The following is a 21,880-nucleotide window of genomic DNA, read 5'->3' on the forward strand; positions in this document are numbered from 1 at the left end:
TAAACTTCAGCCAATGCAAAAAAAGGAGCCAAAAATGAACTCTTAATCTTGAAAACTGAGCGCGCTGTGATTTTTTGAAAAAAATATTTTTTCCGCTTCTGCGCTCACTCTGAAACACCTCCGGCACATGGGAGACAATTTTTTTTTTACCGCTTCGGCGTAAGAGGGTTAAAGATGTTATTAATGGGGAATAAAGTAGAAGTTTTTACAGACCAGACCACAAAGCCAGATGTCTCCTAAAAGAGCTCGATGGTTCCTAACAATTAAGAGATTTTGATGCAAAGCTCAAATACAAAGAGGGCACATGTTCTTAGCAGAAGTTTTTACGATACGGAAGGATTTCAAGTTGGGGTGGTTACTGGTGATTCTATACAGTGGGATATCAGTCTCAGAACAAAGGCAAGATGAGGATGAAATTTTGTCAGATGCCAAAGCATTCTTTAATGGTGAATTAGTCAGGAAAGGTTATAAGCTACCTTTTCAGGTTTAGAATTAGAGGGTAACCGTTGGTTAAGAAAACAAAAAATAAATTAAGGATGAATGTAAGTAAAAGGGATACAATGCAGATCATGATTCCGAACGTCGTAATTCCAGTCATCTTAGATATATAGTACATTGCAAGTTTGGTAGTCCACATTTGGGGTTGGAAAAGAAGCACAGTGGAGCCTCAGTTTTCATACATGATCAGTTCTGGAACCTCCGACGAAATTCGAAATGTGCGAAAACCGAAACAATAATTCCCATAAGGAATAATGTAAATACAATTAATGCATTCCAGACCCCCAAAAATTATTTTAAAAAATAAATTTTATGGGGAATAAACACAGTTTTATATACAGGAAAAAATGAGAAATAAATATAAATGACGAATGAAAATAATAAATGAACATTTAACATCACTCTTTCCTTTATAGAAAACAATTGCTAGCGTATGGAAGACGGAGAAGAGGGGAGAGGGAGGAGGAGAGATTATTGTTTGGAAGGGGAATCTCCCTCCAGAAGGATTTCAGGTATCAAGGACCTATCTGGGGTTACTTCTCTTTGTTTTTTACTCGCACTATCTAAGGTTACTTTCCCTCTTTGTTTTTCTGGCACTAGGACCAGCTTGAGAGTTCTGGACTCCTGTCACACAGCAAAACTGTCCAGAGACATTTGTTTCTGGTGTTTCTTTAAATTTTGCCTAAAGTTAAAAAAGGCATTGTCATTAAACATGTTGGGGACACAGATTACAACTTCTTTGTTGGAATAATTCTCCACCAAATTTTTTTTATATCATTCCACTTTGCAAACATGTCCTTAATCCCTGAAGTAGGCACAATATGTATGCCCATTCATTTTCTGAATTTTTCAAACCAGCCTCTGCTGGCCTTAAATTCGTTAACAGCAGCACTTGTAGGCATTTTCTCACTGAGATCAGCATGCAACTTACTCCAACACTTTGCTACAAGTTCTCTCTTAAATTTTATACCGTTTTTCGCCTTTTTTACAAAAGGGTTAACACTTGGAACTTTCTTTGGCCCCATGATCGCTTATTTAGCGCTCAAATAAAAAAGCACAAAAAGCACAAAAGTAATGAACACATAATCAGAATGGGTCACAAAAGAAGATGGGATGCTTTGTTTGGGCACTCAATATGGGGCCCGGTCACGCGCTGGTCCCAGGGTGAAGCGTTTACGAGTGTATGAAAATCAAGGAAACGTACTATAACTGAGACAAAATTTCATAGAAAAAAGTCTACGAAAACCAAAACGGGAGAACCCCCACAGCAATATCAGTGACTTTATGCAACAAAGTCTGTTTCTTGTCTCCTTCCACCATTTTGTCCCTAAGAGAAACCCTTCGTATTCGGGATTCAACCCGACCTCAATATTAAAATCCCAATAATATTCCACAAGTTTCCCCTTACAAATCAACAAAAAAAATATACCAATCCCCAACACACATAAATATTCCCAAAGTGAATATTCCCTGCAATCTACGGGGAAAAACACCCATTCTACTCACAGTCAAGGTTACCTCACCAGCTGACTGAAATATAGGCCATGAGGGCAAGAGAGAAAAAGACTTTGTCTTGTTGCTACCCAAGAACCTCAGACCTCAAGCTGCCAGCTTGCACCAACCCACATTCTTTGCATACACCAACACACACTCACATAAAAAAAAAATTATACACGTCGTAGCTGAATATTCCTTTAATAAACTAATTCCAGAGTTAAAAAAAAAAAATTGGTTAATTACCACACAAAAAAGTCAAATTACATCCCATATATATCCACACTTCAGTTACCAAGCCTCATAAAAGATAGAAACATGGGCACAAATCGACTGGCTTGGAAGGAGAGCAAACCGATAGCGTCTCACTCTCCAAGGCAGGTAGGAAAGACTGAATGCGTCATGGGGTGGTGCATGGTCTCTGAACAATTATCACCTCATACACACAGGAGTTGCCAGATCTCACAGATTCCTTGCAATTATTTTAACCAGTTACCAGCTAGTGCTTGGAAAATATCCTATTGTTAAGACCAAAGGTTTGTTCCACATATGAACAAAAGAATAAATGCACAATCTCTCGAGAGCAAGAGAGAGAGAAAATGGAATAAAAAAAATTTAACTCATAAAAATTCCTCTTTTCCCACAGCATATCTGCTTGATAATGTATCCATGACTGATGGCCCCAATACACCGATAGCATAGTCATAATTATTCCACTAAATAACCACCGTATTAAAATAGCTACACTGTTTTTATTACACACGTCATATTACAAAAAAATGATATTGTTAGAATACAATAAAGTTTTGTACATACTTACCCGGCAGATATATACTTAGCTTATGTCTCTGACGTCCGACAGAAATTCGAATTTCGCGGCACACGCTGCAGGTAGGTCAGGGGATCTACCCCCCTGCCGCTGGGTGGCAGGAATAGGAACCATTCCCGTTCTAGAACCAGATTTTCTCTTCCACCTGTCTCCTGAGGGGAGGCTGGGTGGGCCATTCATCGTATATATCTACCGGGTAAGTATGTACAAAACTTTATTGTATTCTAACAATATCATTTTTGTACATGCAACTTCCCTGGCAGATATATACTTAGCTGATTGACACCCTTGGTGGTGGGTAAGAGACAACTATTTACTGAATAGACAGGTAAACAACATACGTTGTAGGTAATAAAAAAAAATAAAACCTTGGTTCCTACTTGTTCAGGCGGAAGATCCCATGGCTAATGCCTAGGAATCTGCTTTGCCTCAAGAGCCTCAGCGAGGATGTGACCTATGGCTAAGAGTTCTTGTGGGTCTGTCGATGGGGTCTTATCCATTTACTCGACAGAGCCTCTTACATGACAATATGCCTATGCCTAGTGGCATAATTAAGGAGCACAACACCGATCCCGATCACCTGATCCTAACACGAGGGTTAGTGCTTAAGTTGAAAAGAGTTATCCCCAAACTCCTTTCAAACAACCCAAAGAAAAAACACGACGTTAAATAAAATTTAACTCACTAGTTAAGGATCAGTATCGGCTCCCTATCCCAGCAATGTATCCGCAGACACGTATCAACCAAGAGAGAAGGATCTCTCGTAGGTTATCTTGACATCCTTCGGATATGGGAAGTCAACACAGAGTTGCATCTCCCGTATGTGACAGCTAATATGTCCTTATGACATACTGTTAAGGAAAGAACAAGAATTCAGAAAAGCTCGCACTTCATGCGCTTTTAATTCTCAGCTGTTTGAAGGAATCATCAAAGCACTTGTCAAGTGCTTAGGAGATCACATTGTCTCAAAGAAGGCCAGGGCATTCTTTGATATAGATCTCTTCTGGGTGAAGCCTGGAGCCTGGCTAGCGCTTCGTGCCTGGCAGGCGCCTAGCGCCTGTCTAGCGCCTTGCGCCTGGCTGGAGCCTTGCGCCTGAATGGCGCCTAGAGCCTGGCTGGAGCCTCGCGCCTGGATGGCGCCTCGCGCCTGGCTGGCGCCTGATTGGCTCCTCCCTCCTGGCTAGCGCCTCGCGCCTGGCTGGAGCCTTGCGTCTGGCTGGCGCCTTGCGCCTGGAGCTTGGCAGAAGACTTCATGATTACTGTCTATGAGTCTGCATGCCTCAAGAGTTTCAGCGAGGTAGGGACCTATGACTGACAAACCCTTCTGGATCATGTCAATGGGGGCTAGCCCGCTTACACGACAGAGCCTTCTCGGATCGTGCCAATGGGGGCTGACCCACTTACATGGCAGAGCCTTACCTGTATCATATCAATGGGGACTAGCCCTCTTACATGACAGAGCTTTAGGTTTCTCTTTACTGGAAGGAGCCTTGCGCCTGGATGGATCCTCAATCCTGACTGGAGCCTAGCCTTGAAGGAGCCTGGCACCTGGATGGCACCTGGCTGGCTTCTAGAGCCTGGCTGGCTCCTAGAGCCAGGCTGGCTCCTAGAGCCTGGCTGGCGCCTCGCGCCTGGCTTGGCTCCTCCACACTTGCTGGAGCTTCGAGCTTGGAAGAGTCTCTAGGCTGTCTGGCGATGTCCACATCGGACACTCTTATATCTGTCCGATTTGTTCGCCTCGCGCCAGGTTGGAGGCCCGCTCCTTCTCAGTATCCGACCATGACAGAGTTCCTTGGAACTGTCCGCCTCTGGCGTTTTTCGCCTGTATTGGCATTTGGCGCCTGGCTGGCGCTACATTGTCTGAGAGTCCTGAACAACCACATAGTCTATCAGGAGACTGGAGAAGGGAGGAAGAAATTCTTCCCCTTTGATCTTTTGGCCCCTGGCAAGGGGAGGTGATTGTAGTCAGCTACATCCAGTAGACGACAGGATATCTAACAATACGAGAGAGAAGAGTCTTCCTCCGAGGAGGATCCTTCGTGAATACTTCCTTTGCTAACGAGATCCCTTCTTACATGTTGATGAGGTTCCTCGTTGCAGAATCTTCCCTATCCTTGCCCGAAGGAAGGGAAGGAGTCTGGAAGTCGAAGGAGACTCCGAGCTGAAATTGGGCGGAACCCTGATTTCTAGCTCTTATTGTATCCTTCTGAATACCTTCTGGGAAGCATTTCGAGCCCTCATCGCACCCCGAAGACTCTGTAGGCAAACTTTTAAACCATCTCTTCTTCTGTAGATGAAAAAGTAAGTACCCTGCCTGGGCAACGAAACTTCTATCTGAAAGCGTTGCGTCAGGAATAGAGGGTTTTAGTTCTTTTGCCAGACATACTATGCTGGCAAGAACCCATTGCCGAGTCTCCATTGAATCTGATGCGAGATTCCAATGCACAAAAAATTCACTTGTCTTCTTGGTCGTTTAGGGCTAAGAGAAACAAAGAATTCCTTTATAAACTTTCTCAAAGAAGTTTGATGAGGAGCAGTTCCATTTTGTCGGAACACGGAATCTGTGGCCACAAAAAGATCCCATTCGAAGTACATGATATCCTACTCTTTGTCGTATTGCGGTATCGTATAAGATCCCGAAGATCTTAATCTTCTGTTGTCTCTAATTCCCCTTGTAGAGACAGAGTATAACCTTTTACTGCGTTCTTTGATAGCAGATATATACCTAGGTGATTCTTCCCTCTGAAAGTGAAGAAAGAACCTCGCTATGTGGTTCACAGAGGTATCGGAAGAGGACAGTTTCCTCATTCCATCTAGCACGATCTGTAGCAATTCTATGTCTTAGCCATGACTATTGTCATTTACCTTGAAAAATCCTCTCATTCATGTCCACTTCTGGTCAGTCTGCACGTGGAAAGACTCAGAGTGGAGAGGTTTTTCAGGTCTATTTATAATAGATTCTGATAGAATATCCAGATACTCTTGGAAAAGCCTTACGAAACATGCTGTGAGAAGAACGTGACTTCTGTGAATCCAACCTCTCTAAGGCCAAAATGAGGCATTCATCCTCTCTTCCTTTGACGCCCATTTATCTTAATATCTGTTAAGAATTTATAACTAGGGGAAAAAAAAAAAGACTAAAGTTTATTCCCCTTCTTTAAATTAAAGATGTCGTATATTGCTACCTCTCTTGGTTCGAGGAAAGGAAGCAGTCTATAGGAAGCCTGTTCATCTTCTACCTTGCGAAGAGATCTATGAAGAAGACTTTCCGCAGGTTCTCAAAACTCTTTTCAATAAATGTTAGACATACGTTAACAGTTATTATCTTCGATCGAGAAGGTTCTCACGGACATGCAAAATCTTGCATCGAACCTTTAAGGATCGTTACGTTCCGTGTCTGTTCCCAAATAGGTTCTCTTTTGTTAACGCGAACAGGGGCGAAAAAAGCGACCCCTTTCCGATTAAATGGGTAACGAAATCAGGAACGAATCTTGCCGTTACCGAGCCTCCGGAGGCTACTGGTTAGTTTGTTTGTTTGTATGGTGTTTTTACGTGACTTCCGAACCACGTCGAGAGTGAACTTCTATCACCAGAAATCCACATCTCTCACTCCTCAATGGAATGGCCGAGAATCGAACCCGCGACCACCGAGGTGAGAAGCAAACACCAAACCAACCACTACTGGACTCTTAGGTTAATAACTCGCTAAAACAAGAAAATATCTTGGATGGTGCTTCTGGCGCAATTTGCGCCAGGCTGGCGCTTCTGACGCTTTGCGCCAGGCTGGCGCTTCCTTCTAGTTCTTTTAAGGTTATGTGCCAGAACATCTGTGCCCTTATGGTACCCGACATCCTTCACGTGTTAATTCCGTTCTTGTAGGACTTTTATATACGTAGTATAGTCCATTCAGGGAAACAACTTCTGCCACTAAGAGAATGTTTCCCATCCGACTCACCCATCTTCTCTTGAGCAATATCCGATTCTAAAAAGGTTGTGTGCGTTTCTCGAAAGGATGAGAGAATTATATTATATCGTGCTCTGCCGTATTAAAATCCTTTATAATACTGTCACATTGTGGTAAACAGCATTAATCTAGGAAACCTTTGTAAGGATACTAGGAATTCTGTAGTTACCCTCGGTATGTGCATAAGACTTGACCATACCGTAGTCTTAAAGTGAATTCTCTTCTACTACATTCATCTTCTCACTAAGCATGTACTCTAATAAGCCATGCTTTCGTAGGCATGAGAGCATCATATAATATAGAGTTCCGCTGCGTTAGAATCCTTTAATAATGTTAACTACAGTAAACAGCATTGAAATGTTGTAATATCTTTCTTATTGAAAGCTTCTTAGCAAAAGGCAGACAATATTTTATTTATGTTTGCTTAACTATCCCCTCAATCCGAGGTTAAAACCGCGATTGTAGGGGAGAGACACGGTTAGTTATTCCATCCCGCAGGAGAGAGACATGTAACCAACCACTCATGACCGACACCTACATGTTACTGCGTTGGTCTCTAAGGCGCGATAGCAGTCTCCGTTAGCCGTCTGGCTTTACTCTTCCAGAGTTGCCAGCTACTCCATTAAATAAAGGAATCTTATAAAATTATAATCGAACTTCAGGAAGTTCTTATTCATGCATATTTAAGCGAAACAAGACTTCGATAAATCTAGAAGCTAAGTAGGTGTTGTCTTAACAATCCCTTTAAGCGTAGTCCTTCCTAGGAAATTCCTGGAAGGATACTGGTAATTGAGTTGTTCTGCAAAGAAGTAACTACGGTATGTGTGATTTGCCGTATCGTATTCTCATACAGCAGATACTCTACTACCTTCTTTCCCTGCCGAGGCAGATAGAGAAAGGAAAAATTTTTACTGTCTTCGTTCTTTTCGTTAATAGAATGAGTATATATATCTCCTTAAGGAAGGAAGTTAATCCAGGAACTCTTTAAATCTTCGTGATTTCCTCATAAATCGCGGAAGAGACAGAATTCCTGTTCATCTGTAGGGTTTACGGAAGGAAGTAGATATTTCCTATCCGCCATCATACCCAAACATCGATGAGATTCTTATAAGAAAAACTCCCAAAGCTCTTGCCTCTTCATAACGAGGGAAGAGCATGAATGAAGGAGAGAGTCCACATTGAGAGGAACTGCCAAACACAGGAGTCTTCTGAATAATGAAAAAATGGCTTCTCTTAGTATCAGAATCCTTCTGACAAACGCGACGGCCGCCTGTGCGACATCTTGCACCTTTGCCAGGGGAAAGTTGCTCAAGTTAAAAACTCAAAGAGGAGCCTCGCGACTGACCTCTCTCTCATAAGAAGATTTGGAATATTCTGGCGCCTGGCTCCTTGCGCCTGGATAGTTCCGCGCGCCTGAAATGTTCCGCACGCTAGAAAGGAGACTCGCTCCTGGAACGTTCGCTTGCGTGGAAGGTCCCGTGTGCCCTGATAGTTCCGAGCACCTACTAGACCCCTTTTTGAAAGAGCCTCTTGCCCGGAAACGTTCAATGGAAGGATCGTTCTGATTGCCACTGTACTATAAGGCTCCTTGCTCTAGCCGTCTGTTTTTCTGGCGCAATTTGCGCCAGGCTGGCGCTTCGTCTCTTTGAAGGCGCCTTGCGCCAAGAAAAATTTTCTAGAACGCGGCTTGCGCTCAGTTGCTAGAACGCGGCTCGCGTTTGGTTGTAGGAACGCGGCTCGCGCTAGTCTGTTTTCTGGAACGCGACTCGCTGCTGGCTGTTGGAACGTGGCTCATGCTAGCTTGCTGGAACGCGGCTTCCTAAGTTCCTCTTTTCGGATGTAAGATGACGAGACGCACTTTTTTAAGGATGCCTTTTCAATGGCTATCCTTGGCAGTCTGGGACGCTCTACAGAACCTGCCGAGGGGACGCCTGACCGGTGGGGATTCTCTGAAACCTCCTTACGGCTTTCGACATTCCTTCTCCCCTGGGCTTGGGAGCTTGAAAGAGGTCTAGGCCTGGGAGCGAGACAGAGCCGATCAGACGCACCCTCCACTGCAATGGGGAACACTAGTAATCACTTCTTACCTTTCAATAGCTCGCATTTTGAGCCACAATCCTTGTCTTCAAATTGCAATTATGAATTTGAAGTTTCTGCGAAGTAAGAAGGTGATGAGGATGCAACACTACTAGTACTGTTAATACTCTAATTGCTCGTTAGTACGAGTTTCCAAAAAACTTTTAAAAGAAACGTATCTAGTTACATGCTTTACTGACTCCCTAAAGTAGGAAGTCAGTATATTTCCTCAATCAATTCTAACACTTATTACACGTATTAATGAATAAATATTAATATTTCCCTTTCTTGCAAACTATGTGAGTGTCTACCGAAAATTTCGGTAGTTACACGTCATATATTCTTCGAAATTTTCGAAGCCAATTTCATTAAAAAGTTAATAAAAGCGTATGCCGAACCAAAGACCCAGTACTTCCCTGCAAAAGACAGCCCAGAAGATCGATGGCGATGAAAAATACCAAATTTGTAACTAATTTGTATTTTTCATAACTAACAAACCTGAGGTCTTAACAGTTAAAGGCCCACCTCGAACCACCCCTCTAGCAGTCTAAACTGGGTTAGAAATATAACTGATGGGTCACAGGTAGCCGTGGGCATTCTGGGTATACATGCCCCGTGACCTGGTATAGATGCCATTAGTCCCTGGATCTCACAAGTGTAATTTTAATTCTACCGGTTTCCAGCTTGGCGCTAGTAAATCCTAATGTTAAGACCTCAGGTTTGTTAGTTATGAAAAATACAAATTAGTTACAAATTTGGTATTTGTTCATACACGAAACAAACCTTCGGTCTTAACATTAGGATAGACTTACTATTGGAGGGAGGTAAGTCTCTACAACTGACTGGGAGTTTGCCACCTTATCCATTTCCGAATATATAGGGAAATTCTAAGAGAATGGACAATGAACCTAGGACCAAAGATATAAGCGGATCTATTGGTTTCCTCCCACTGGGTGTAGATACCATTCTACTGTTTACTCTTGTCCCTTGCGACTGGATCCACCTTCACCCCTCTTTTCCTTATTATCCAGAGGGGTGTGTTGCTACTGAAAAGTATATCATCAGCTAAGATAGCTTCACAGTATGGCTGACCATCTCACCTGCATCTAGTCCGTTCCAGCACATGACGGTACTCTCCTTCATATTGCCCGTAGTTAAAGGAGTAGGAAGAAAGTAGTAAAGAAAAAAGACCCGTCATCCCATTCATTCTACTTTCATACCTTCATCTTAGACTAGACGCAAACTGACCCGCCAGGGGCACTGGATGAACTATATCACTTGTTGGGCCGCCACCACTGGACCCAAGGAAAAGGTGTCCAAGGATCTATGGGCAACATCTTTCAAATAAAATGAGGTGAAAGTTGTTTGGCGCTTCCACACGCCAGCTTTCAGAATTTTATCCACAGACATGTTCTTCTTAAATGCCAGGGAAGCACTCACACCCCTGATGTCATGAGCTCTAGCTCCCACCTGGCTATCTGACCCTCTGTCTTCTGCAGTATAAGCATCTCTGATCGTCTCCCTTAGCCAAAATGATATTGTATTCTTGGACACTTCCTTCTTGTTCCGTCCTGTACTTACGAACAACCTCTGGCACCCCGGCCTGAGGTGCCTTGTTCTCTTTAAGTACTCCCTTAGTGCCCTGACGGGGCACAGGAGCATTTCAGCTTTGTCGTTGTCTACAAAGTCTGCCAAGGAAGGTATGGTAAAGGAGTCGAATCTGCCGTCTACTATTGTTGGATTTTGGGTCTTGCCACGAATTCTGGGACAAACTCACACACCATTGATCTCCAACCTCTCGAGTGCTTTATGAGATATGAGAGGCCATGTAGCTCCCCCACCGTTTTGGTTGAAGCCAGGGCCAATAAGAAGACTGTCTTCAGGGTCAGGCTCCTATCCGTGGACTGCCTTAGTGGTTCGTAGGGGGTTTTGTCAGACTACTCAGTACCTTGGTCAGATCCCAATCTGGGGCTTTTAGCTCCTTTGGTGGGCATGACTGTTCAAAGCTCCTCATCAGCATGGCCAACTCCCATGAAGACGATATGTCCACTCCTTTCATTCGTAAGACTGAGGCTAGAGCAGCCCTGTACCCCTTCACTGCAGATACAGACATATGTTTTTCTGTTCTGAGATATATCAGAAAGTCTGCTAACTGCTGAATAGTGGTACCGAGTGGAGACACATTCCCTCTACGACACCAATCACAGTATGCTGACCACTTTCCTTGGTATACTGTCGCAGATGATTTTCTGATATTACCTGCCATCTGAGTTGCTGCTTTCTGCGAAAACCCTCGCTCTCGGAGGAGATACTTGACAGTCTCCACCCGTGAAGCGATAGGGACTTCACCGACTGGTGGTACCTCTCCACGTGAGGCTGACACAGAAGGTTGCTCCATGGAGGTAAACTCTCTTGGCACATCTACTAGGAGTTCCAGTAGGTCTGGAAACCACTCTGCTTTCGGCCATAACGGGGCTACCAGGGTCATCTTGAGGTTCTGAGACCGCATTACCCTGTTCAGAACCTGACGGATTAGACAACATGGAGGAAATGCGCACACGTCCAGATTGTCCCAGGGGTGTTGTAGCGCATCTTCTGCTACTGCCTCTGCGTCCGGGACTACTGAACAATACACTTCCAACTTTTTGTTGTACCTGGTTGCGAATAGGTCTATGATCGGTCCTTCCCACAACATGAGCATCCTGTCCACTACCTGTTGGTGTAGGGACCACTCCGTTCCCAAAAGCTGATCCCTGCGGCTCAACTTGTCGGCCACTATGTTTCTTTTTCCCGGAATATACCTGGCCTTGATGTCTACCAGGTTCTTTATAGCCCACTGGTGAAGTTGAACTGTCATCACATGTAACTGCCGAGAAACTAGGCCTCCTTGCTTGTTTATATAAGCTACTACTGTGGTGTTGTCTGACATCAATACCACTGAGTGTCCCTTTACTCTCTCCCTGAATTCTTGTAGAGCCAGGAAAGCTGCTTTCAACTCCAGCACGTTTATATGGAGTTCTCTGTCCTTGCAACTCCATTTTGCTGACACCATCAACTCCTCCATATGGGCTCCCCAGCCTTCTAGTGACGCATCCGAGAACAGCAAGAGGTCTGGGGAGGATTGTTGAAGGGGGACACCCACTGTCCAGATTGTCGTCGTCCACCCACCACAGCAAGTCATTTCCTCACTTCTGTCGACAAGGAATTTGCTCGTACGGGTGATCTACTGTTGGTGACCAAAACTCCTTCATCCTCCATTGTAGGGACCGAAGGTGTAGCCTTCCTTGTGGTACTAGCTTCTCCAGGGAGGTTAGGATTCCCAGCACCACCTGCCACTGTCTTGCTGGCTGTGTCTGCTTTCCCAGAAAGGCATTCACCACTTGTTTGCATTTCTCTACTCTTTGGTCTGTCGGGAATACTTTGGCTTGTGTTGTGTCTATCACCATTCCCAGATATTCCAAACGTTGACTTGGATCCAGCTGCGACTTCTGCTGATTCACCACAATACCTAGGCTGTGACAAAGCTGCAGGAGGGCCGCCCTGTCCCTGAGTAATTTCTCCCTGGACTTTGCTATCACCAGCCAATCGTCCAGATATCTTATTAGCCTGATCCCCTGAGCATGCGCCCACGCCGACACGAGGGTGAACACTCTTGTAAAAACTTGAGGAGACGTTGTCAATCCGAAGCACAGGACCTTGAACTCAAAAGCTTTCCCTGCAAGACTGAAGCGGAGAAATTTCCTTGAAGACTGATGGACTGGTATCTGAAAGTATGCGTCCTTTAGATCGACTGTCAGCATAAAGCTCTCCGATTCTGACTGCTTGTAGAAAACCGTTTTCGGAGTTTCCATCTTGAAACTGGTTTTCCTCATAAACAGATTCAGCGTTGACAGGTCTATTACTGTCCTCCACTCCCCGTTGGCTTTGGGTACCAGGAAAATCCTGCTGTAGAAGCCTTTTGTCGGACTGCATACTTGTTGCACAGCTCCTTTTTCCATCATCTTCTTCACTTCGTCCTGCAGAATAGTGGCCTTCTGAGATTTGTGGGCATAAGTGACGTGGGGTAATGGTTGATCTGTCAGGGGCGGGGTTACCTCGAACGGAAATCAAATACCCGATCCTGAGAACATCCACCACCCACTGCTCTGCCCCTAGTTCCTGCCACACCTTCCAGTGATTTGCCAGGCAACCCCCCACTGGTGTGGCCGAGTGATGGGAGGCGCCCATCCTATCTTCTTGAGCCTCTCCCTCTTCCCCTATTGCCCCTTCCTCTGTTGTTTCTATTGTGAAAGGGCCGATGAGTTATCCTCTTTGGGGAAGAGGGTCTTGTGACTCTATTAGGGATGCTATGTCTCACTGTCTTCTTTCGAGACATCTGCTGTTGTCTTCCCTCCAAAGGAGTAGTTTGACTGTTAGAGGTTTTCCTAACTGCCTGTTGCACCAACCTATCGTTAGTGTCCATCCTTCTTCTATCTATCGCCTCTTCCAGTATGACCTCTGGCAACAGTAGTTGCGATTCCAAGATATCCCCATTCCTCATTGCTAACAGGGAATCCAAATCCACATTGCGGCTTAGTCTAGCCAATGCTGCATCTCTCCTCATTAGCAGGATATTTGCCCAAACATTGGCACTTACATTTGTCAGGTACGCAATTGCCTTGGACCCTGACTGTAGTAATCTAATGAACAATGGTTCATCCACTACTTTCCTTGTTGCTTCCGAGGATGCAATTTTCGCCACTGCTGTTGACCAAAGGTCTAACCAGGACGCAGCCTGAAAGACAGAAGAAGCTGTTGCTTCTAACGTAGCAGCCTCTTGGTACGTCATCGAAGGGCACTCCATTTTAACCTGATCCAAGGTTAATCCAGGCCTTAACCTTACAACATTAGGGTTCATTTGTCTAGACAGCAAAGGGACCTTCGGTGTCGTATAATATTTCCTTTGCTTTATCATTGGAGGGGGAATAAATTTAAATGATCTATTAGATCTTAAGGAATTATCCCTCCCTGCAATCTTTGCGTTTACGTGTTGCAAGACCGATTCCGCATGACTCGAACAAGGCAATTCATACGACACCTTGGTATCCCTCTTTAGTCCAAACGCCATGTCAATTCCAGGAGGAAGCATACTGGCCGGTGTTTCTGTCTTCTCCGAAAGGCTATTGAATTGACGAATCAAATCAATAACCTCTGCATACGAGGCCAGAAACTCTTGGTTTTCTCCTTCCTCCGGCCTAGTGTACCACTCTCCGTCACGAGAGATGTTGTCTCGCCTCCTATCTTCTGACAGACGGCCCGGAATTCCACGGCCGCCTGCCCCTACGGCCGCGGTCTCTTTGATCTTTGCTGGCCGCTGTTGGCTCGATCCCAGATAGTCAGCAGGGGAACGAGAACGTCTCACTCTTTCTCTGCTCACGGATCTAGAGCGAGAATCTCGTCTAGATCTCCAAGATGAAGGCTCCCTTAAGACAGAGGTAAGTTCGTCTCTATTAGCATTGGCATCGTTTTCGAGCGTCGGCGAGCCCGGCCTCGGCCTTCTATCCAGACGGACACTGCCTTCCACGAACGTATCCGCCGAGGTTGCCAACTCTCTATTTTTCGTACTTTTAATAGGAGCCTTATCGTCCTTCGTACGTATTTTGAACGGCCTTACGGGCGAAACTGGGACCTGCATTCCATCCTCTGCTGCACCTTTCGCCGCCAATGTCGATTTTACCAGAGTATCGCAGTTTTTGCGATCCGAACTGGCAACTCCGCCTCGGCCGCTAGCTCGCCGGCCGTCACCTCTCTCGCTTGTTCGGACTCTTGCGAACGGCTTCGTCTGCCAACCTTGTGCTTAATAGCCACTGATTTTCCGACCTTCTTGCTGACTTGGAAATGACAGTCTTGGTCCGAAGAAGAGGAAGAATTGATTCTTCTCCTCTTGGCCCGAGGATCCGCTAGGAACTCCCGAATCCTCCTCCAACGCTTGACTGGCGCTCGCCGTGACGTTATCGGACTTAGCGATGACGCCGAACTAGAGGAAGAAGACGAAGAAGGCGAATCACACTTTTTCTTTTTGTCTCTCTTATTCATTCTCTCCTCTATATCCTGTAATTTCTGCATTACAGTTTGCATTGACGGGTCAGAAGGCGTATTAGCGTCTGGGTGCAGCGAAAAAGGCCGAGAATCGGTCTGTGACGTCATCACGCCTGCCATCTCAGAGTGTGAGTATGTTGTGACGTCATCCCTCTCGTAGGGAGAGACTGAGAGGTTTCTGCTGGCAACCGCACGTTTGCTGCCAAACTACCTCCCACGTTCTGCATCGCTGTAAATACTGAGTGGGATGGTGAAGCAGCGGCATTAATTCCCATAAATTGCAAGCCCGGGGGATGAGGAACATTCAGCGCTGCCGGACCCTGCTGGAACCGTGACGTCATATAATGCGCAAGCAGACCATCCAAGGTTGGTACGCCTGGTAGGCCTAGCGCTGACCACGTACCATCTAACCTATGCGCTTGAGTAGCAGGAGCCTGGAACAAAGATGGCGGATCTCCCCCTCTACTTGCTGGGAACAAAGGAGAGTGCAAATTATTCATAAAATTACCCAAGGCCCCTCCTGACGTTTCCGATACAGAACCGCTAGGAGAAACCGAAGGGGTATGAGACAATTCAAAAGCAGGTGGAGAAACATATGGAGCAGCCTGGTTTATTACCGATACAAAAGAAGCCGGTAAGGTTTGGTCATCCAAAGATGGCGTCACCCCCTTTCTTTTGTATTGGCTTTTCCCATAGAACTTCTTCCACTGTTCCACCGACCAACCGCGACAAACAGAACACGGATTAGTAACCGTACATACGTTTTCCCTGCACCTACTACACGTTGGATGAGGATCCGTCGACACCGAAGTTAGGAACCTAGAACAAGGGAAGCCACTGACTCCTGGGCATTTCCTTTGTCTCTCTTCGAAGCGGTAGACGATCCCGATGTTGAGGCAAAATTCTCCATCATACCACGTATACACTCTTACCACACACTGATCACACTTGGAGAAAGAAAAGGAATGAAAAATAAAAAATGAAATGGATAAAGAACGGGCAAACTGAAAAACCGGCTTTAAATGAGATAGACAGTAACACGTCTTATCTTAAAGGCGGTAGGAAAATAACTGATGGGTCACAGGTAGCCGTGGGCATTCTGGGTATACATGCCCCGTGACCTGGTATAGATGCCATTAGTCCCTGGATCTCACAAGTGTAATTTTAATTCTACCGGTTTCCAGCTTGGCGCTAGTAAATCCTAATGTTAAGACCGAAGGTTTGTTTCGTGTATGAACAAACGAAAATCAAGTCAGGAGGTAGCAACAACATATGTTGACACTACCGCGACAGAGAAAATCTGGTTCTAGAACGGGAATGGTTCCTATTCCTGCCACCCAGCGGCAGGGGGGTAGATCACCTGACCTACCTGCAGCGTGTGCCGCGAAATTCGAATTTCTGTCGGACGTCAGAGACATAAGCTAAGTATATATCTGCCGGGGAAGTTGCATGTACAAAAACTAGCCCTCACACTCGTTGTAACATTACTGCTTTCAGCAGCTCTCAGCCAAAGCAATTTACTGATCAAGTCACATCATGTACCCCAACAACAGAGTGCCAACTGACTAAATTTTAACTATAATCGCTTTTACTAACTCCATGACTTCCTAACTCCTATCCAACACCGCCAGTCTCTGTAAAAATGTAATCCACAGGCCTGATTGCCCTTCCTGACTGCCACCAACTGTTACAAGGGTCTAATTGACCTCATCTTATAGAAGGTAAAAACACCATCTGGTAACATGACCTACCTCAAGCATCCACCACAAACTGGCATCTCTGTAGCTAAATCAAGTTATTGATTAAATTTAGACTAAAACCAAACTCTGGGATACAAAAATAGAGCTTTTATATTTTTCTCAAAAAACTAACAAGAAAAAAGGAAAATGAATTGGAGATCCCAAAAACATGAAATACAATCCCTCCTAATTATAATCATCTCAATTAAAATGGCACACCCCCCACTTCAGCAGAACACATCAGTTCAATCCCTAGTATTTCTATTTTCCCAAAACCAAAGAAATAAAAGTATCAGTCGGAGAATTCATTTTATGTGGTGACATTCGAATCCATCAGGGGAAAGAAACCACAATTATCAGAAATAAACTATAAATGGATACACACGATTAAATAGAAAAGCATAATTATGACATAGGAGAAAAAGGAAATTTTTTCACTATACTCTGGCTCCTCTTGGGGCATCTGTAAAATGTTCAATTGTTTAACAAAGACTTTCAGCACTATTACCTTTCTGGATGGATCTGTGCTTTCATCTATGCCTACTTCCATGGATCACTCAATAGTTTCTTATCTAGAATAGCCACTTTTTGTCTTTGGTCTCATTAAATTACACACTAAGGAGCCCTGGTGTTCGCTTGTACGAACATATTAAATTGTTCTAGAAGATTCCATGAACACTCCCTGTTTGACACATGAACAGACACATGTTCGCATTTTTTCTGACTTCATGGTTGCATGACTCTCCATTAACAGCTAGGTCAACTTGCGCACTCATGTTCTCGCCTCAGAGGCTTGATAATGTTTTGCCCTCGTAAGTATTTGCTGATATCTTGAAGCTTTTCCACAACACTCACAACTGTTAGCTGACCATTCCAATTGGTTCCCAACAAAGTCTGTTGCACCCTATATTTAAATTTATATCGTTCTCAGTAGTGCAGTTCACACATATGTACAACATGTCTAAATTATGTACTGTTCTGGCATTCTGGATTTGGGTCCAGCAGGTTATTCATCAAATGTCAAGGGTACTATAACAAAAATACTAAATATAAATGCCCCGTTTCCTAGCATTTTTATTGGGACTTATTGATTAAAGAATACTAGTATTTTAAAAACAAAAATATAAAACTTCAGCTGCTTAGGAATTTCATTCACATGTTTAGTTAATTGTCATTCCTAATTCTATTCTAAAAATAAAACTGAAATCCTACATGACTAGATAACCTATTTCATGGATGCCATTCTTAAATGTGTGAACTACACTAATCTGATTTCTAAACTGGTTTTGATTCTGAACTCTTGGTTGTCCTCAAACTTATAATTACAGTACATATTTACAACTTCAACCACAGGTTAACAAATCAAGTAAGAACCTGGCCTGATTTTTTTAATAATGACTTAAATCTCAAGTAAACTTACAGTCTATAACATAGTACCCTTACCTGGCAGAGCTAAAGATGCTTTAAATCGATGGCACATGTTTTGGTATTCACAGTTTTTAACTATACTACTATCTGGCATCGCTCGGGTAACACCCTGAAAAGATGAAGAAAAGATCAACCTTAAATCAGACTGGCATGACACCACAAAATTTCTATGCCCTCCTCCCTGACTGGGAGTGGATACAGACCATCTTCCATTGTCTTTGACAAGATGGTAAGTTACTTTTTATCTGTAAATGTACCATCACCAAGAAGGTTCAAGTGTGTGGACGAAATAGAAAGATGTTAAAAGTGCTAATTATTAGTATTTTTGTGTTTTTTCAAAAGTACTAGCATCAATCCTGAAAGATACCAAATTCAAATTCAATATAATTTGCATTTCTCCTACGATATGATCCTATGCTTTCATAGATGGAGTACTCAGAGCCAAAACGCACTGGGGCTTTCTGTTGATTTATAAATAAAAAACAAATGCTCCTCAAACATGTCAACCTTTGACCTGCCCAATGGGCATTTTTTTTTATTTATAAGTCAGCCAACAGCCGCAGCAAGTTATGGCGCCGAGTACTCCATCCATGAAAGTATATGTTCTTATTCCTGTTAGAACAAATATGGAGTCTTTAAACCTGAAATTCATATTCCCTGACATTACATTATATATTATGTTTAACTGAAAAAAAATTAACTTAAATGAATATGTAAGCTGTTACAATTCATTACAGTTAAAGCTCCTCTAAAACTAAATTGCTTACAGTAATTCTATAAACAAATTTAAAAATAAATAAATGGTTAAAACTGTATTAATAAATAAAGGCCTTGTATACTTTCAATAAATCTTCCTCTAATTTCTATACAGTTTAAAATTCTACTCTTGATCAGTTACAAAAGTATAATTTTGAAGATTACTGTATATTTCCCAGCATTGAACATGATGCTTTTTTCTGAAGTATACCTCTGAATTTTACCAAGTGCCCTATAGGGTGAAGGTTATGATTTTCATAAGTGTATTCTAACCCCAGAGGAAGGTAATCTTCACTGAACTCTTGTATATAAACTCTAAATAAAGAGTATAAATCAAACTTAGTTAAGATAATAGAAAAAGGATTATAGAAAAAGCAAAAGATTGTGTAAAAAATAAAGTCACAAAGATTCATTTCTACATCAGTAAATCTAGGTAAAGCAAAACTTGTGATCAAACAAGGTCCTCTCTGGGGTGTCATGTTTGTTGCAATATAATGTTAATCAATATTCTTAATAATTCCTATTGAGGTATTTTAGTTTTTTCTCTATCTGGTTAAAAAAAATTGCTATAGTTAAAATCTTCAAATAATGCATTGGCTGTTGCCTCACCTACTTGCATCCACTAAGACACTGTTGCCTATTAAAACTTCTTACAAAACATGAATGGGCAGTTTATTCTGTTTATGTTACTTGATAATCTTTTCATGTTTTTCAGTTCATTGTTACATCAACTTCTGAAGTGCTCATTAAATTTTGATTAATAATCTTTTCAAGTTTTTCAGTTCATTGTTACATCAATTTCTGAAGCGCTCATTAAATTTTAACAAAAGAGTCAACATAAGAAAACTATATTATTCAATATATCCTGTAGCATCCAAAACCAAGGAACTTCAATGCATATCAAAAGTTAATACTCACAACACACCATTATAACAAAGCCTTCATCCTATGGCGGAGCAATCTTATTTTTATGTTTACTACTATCGCTTATCAGCACTGAAAATCTGGTTAACAATGTTGTTAGCCAAGCGTCGTTAAACTGGAGAGCTGTTAACTGACACTGCCAGTAAATGGGGACTGCCTTTATAATCTTATATGTATTTCTTTCAAGTGAACTATGTACATAAAGGACAGCACTCAAAGCCACTTGATCACTAACCTTCTCTTTATCTTTTGGAGGATGTGGATGAGTGATGTGCTCTGTCGTTATATTAGACCCAGGCTGCCTGACAGAGTCATTATTTGAAATGTTGCTGCTGGTGTTATCCTGGTTGTGAGAAGCGACGACGCTGCTCGGCTGCTGTTGCTGTGGGGGCTGTGAGGGTGGCTGCGATGGAGGCTGTTGCTGTTGTTGCTGCTGCTGGATGTTGTTAGTATGATGATGATGATGGTGGTGATGATGGTGATGATGTTGAGTCTTAAGGAGATTCTTTTTGTTTTGTTCATTGCCTATTTGTGTTGTGGAAGTGACAGTGTTTGTGGAGGGGACGGTATTTGTGCTTGTCGTGATTGAGATGCTGTTGCTGATGGGTGTGGTTGTGACGGTAGTGGTGGTCATGGTGGTAGTTGTCGTACTGACGTGACTAGTTGCATTCGGATTACTTGTGGTTGTTACATTTGCTACTTCTAAGCTACCGAGACTATTCGTTATAACCACCTGAAATGTAAAAAAAAAAGAAGCTTTCACTTTGTCACAATTTTGATCTCTGAGAGAACATCTATACTATCTATGCTTCTGTTCCATTTTATACACCAGAATTCCTCAGATACAACAACAACTAAGATTTTGTTTTCCAAATCAGGTAAAAGCAAAAATTGAACAACAATGAAGATGAAAATATTTCTTAGAACACTAAACTGGAACCATCAAGTACAGTGGATCCCCATTATTCACGTTCTCGGAACTCGCAGATGCCCATCCGCAGATTTTTCTGTGGAACCTATCTAAAAATTATTCATGGGAGGACTCGCTCATTCGTGGGTTTTTCTGTGGAACGTATTTATAAAATTATTCGCGGGTCCCCCACTATTTGGGGATGTGGTAATATTAAATCATACAGGTACTTACTGGTGATGAATGTTCAATATAGCTGATGATGACAGTTGCGCAGTCTGATGCATGATGATGAAGATAGACTGCAGAGGAAAGTAGAGAAGTTACATCTCCTCTAAGGGTGCTTCTTCACCTTCTTCAGGAGGCACCTCATCAGGGATTTAGGGAGGCTGCATCATATGGAGGTACTTACACATTCTACAAAGGTGTTATGATAAGGCTTCACTAGTTCACTAACAGTACTGACAAACTTTGTGGCCCTTTCTTCCCTCTTATCCCATGCCTTGAGCATTGTCTCTATCTGCCTGACTTCCCTGATCAAATTATAGACCACGAAATTCTTCAAAGTCCTATTACGTTGATGGGATAGTAGCAAAGAGGGCAGCAAGTTCCTCTCCAAGAATGGGCTCACTGAGTATTTTACCCTGTTTGTGCTAGTTCTCAATGAAGGTGACTGCACTTCAGCCATGTGGTAATGGCCTGCTACTTTTCCATGACTTTTGCCCTCTCTTAACATAACAATCATATCTATTTTCTCCTCATCTGTCATAACTGTAAGGGCCTTGGCGCTTAGGCTCTTTGCCAGAAGCCTTAAGAGATGCAGAATGTTTAGAAGTCATTTTAAATTATTCTGTAGTATACACTGTACCATACTTGCAAAACAGACACAACCGATAGAACATTGAACTGCGTTGGGTCATTTGGGCGTAAATTGCGCATTGATATTCTGTGTATGCTGTACATTTTATAAAATGTTTTGTTTCAAGATGATTTTTAAACATATGTTCGTACATAAAGTCTTTAAAGAATACTATAAGTATGCAGAGTATATCTAAAATATGTAAAACAACAGGATCAGGGTATGTATGTTTTCATCTGCGGTACGTAGTATTTTCATGCATACTTACAAAGTATATTTTCGTGAATAAATACATTTGTTCATATGCGAACAAACCTTCAGTCTT

General features: G+C 42.9%; 1 protein-coding gene across 1 annotated transcript in view; it reads right to left on the reverse strand.

The window, feature by feature from the left end:
* Positions 1–21,880, reverse strand: part of LOC135200161 (neuralized-like protein 4) — a 304,677-nt gene that overhangs the window by 50,495 nt on the left and 232,302 nt on the right. Inside the window, exons 22-23 of the mRNA XM_064228519.1 lie at positions 20,022–20,519; positions 18,122–18,215 (exon numbers count right to left, since the gene is read on the reverse strand). Of these exons, the coding sequence (XP_064084589.1) occupies positions 18,122–18,215; positions 20,022–20,519 (592 nt within the window). The remainder of the gene's footprint in view (positions 1–18,121; positions 18,216–20,021; positions 20,520–21,880) is intronic.

Source organism: Macrobrachium nipponense, chromosome 26, assembly GCF_015104395.2.
Source record: "Macrobrachium nipponense isolate FS-2020 chromosome 26, ASM1510439v2, whole genome shotgun sequence".
NCBI classification, from domain to species: domain Eukaryota; kingdom Metazoa; phylum Arthropoda; class Malacostraca; order Decapoda; family Palaemonidae; genus Macrobrachium; species Macrobrachium nipponense.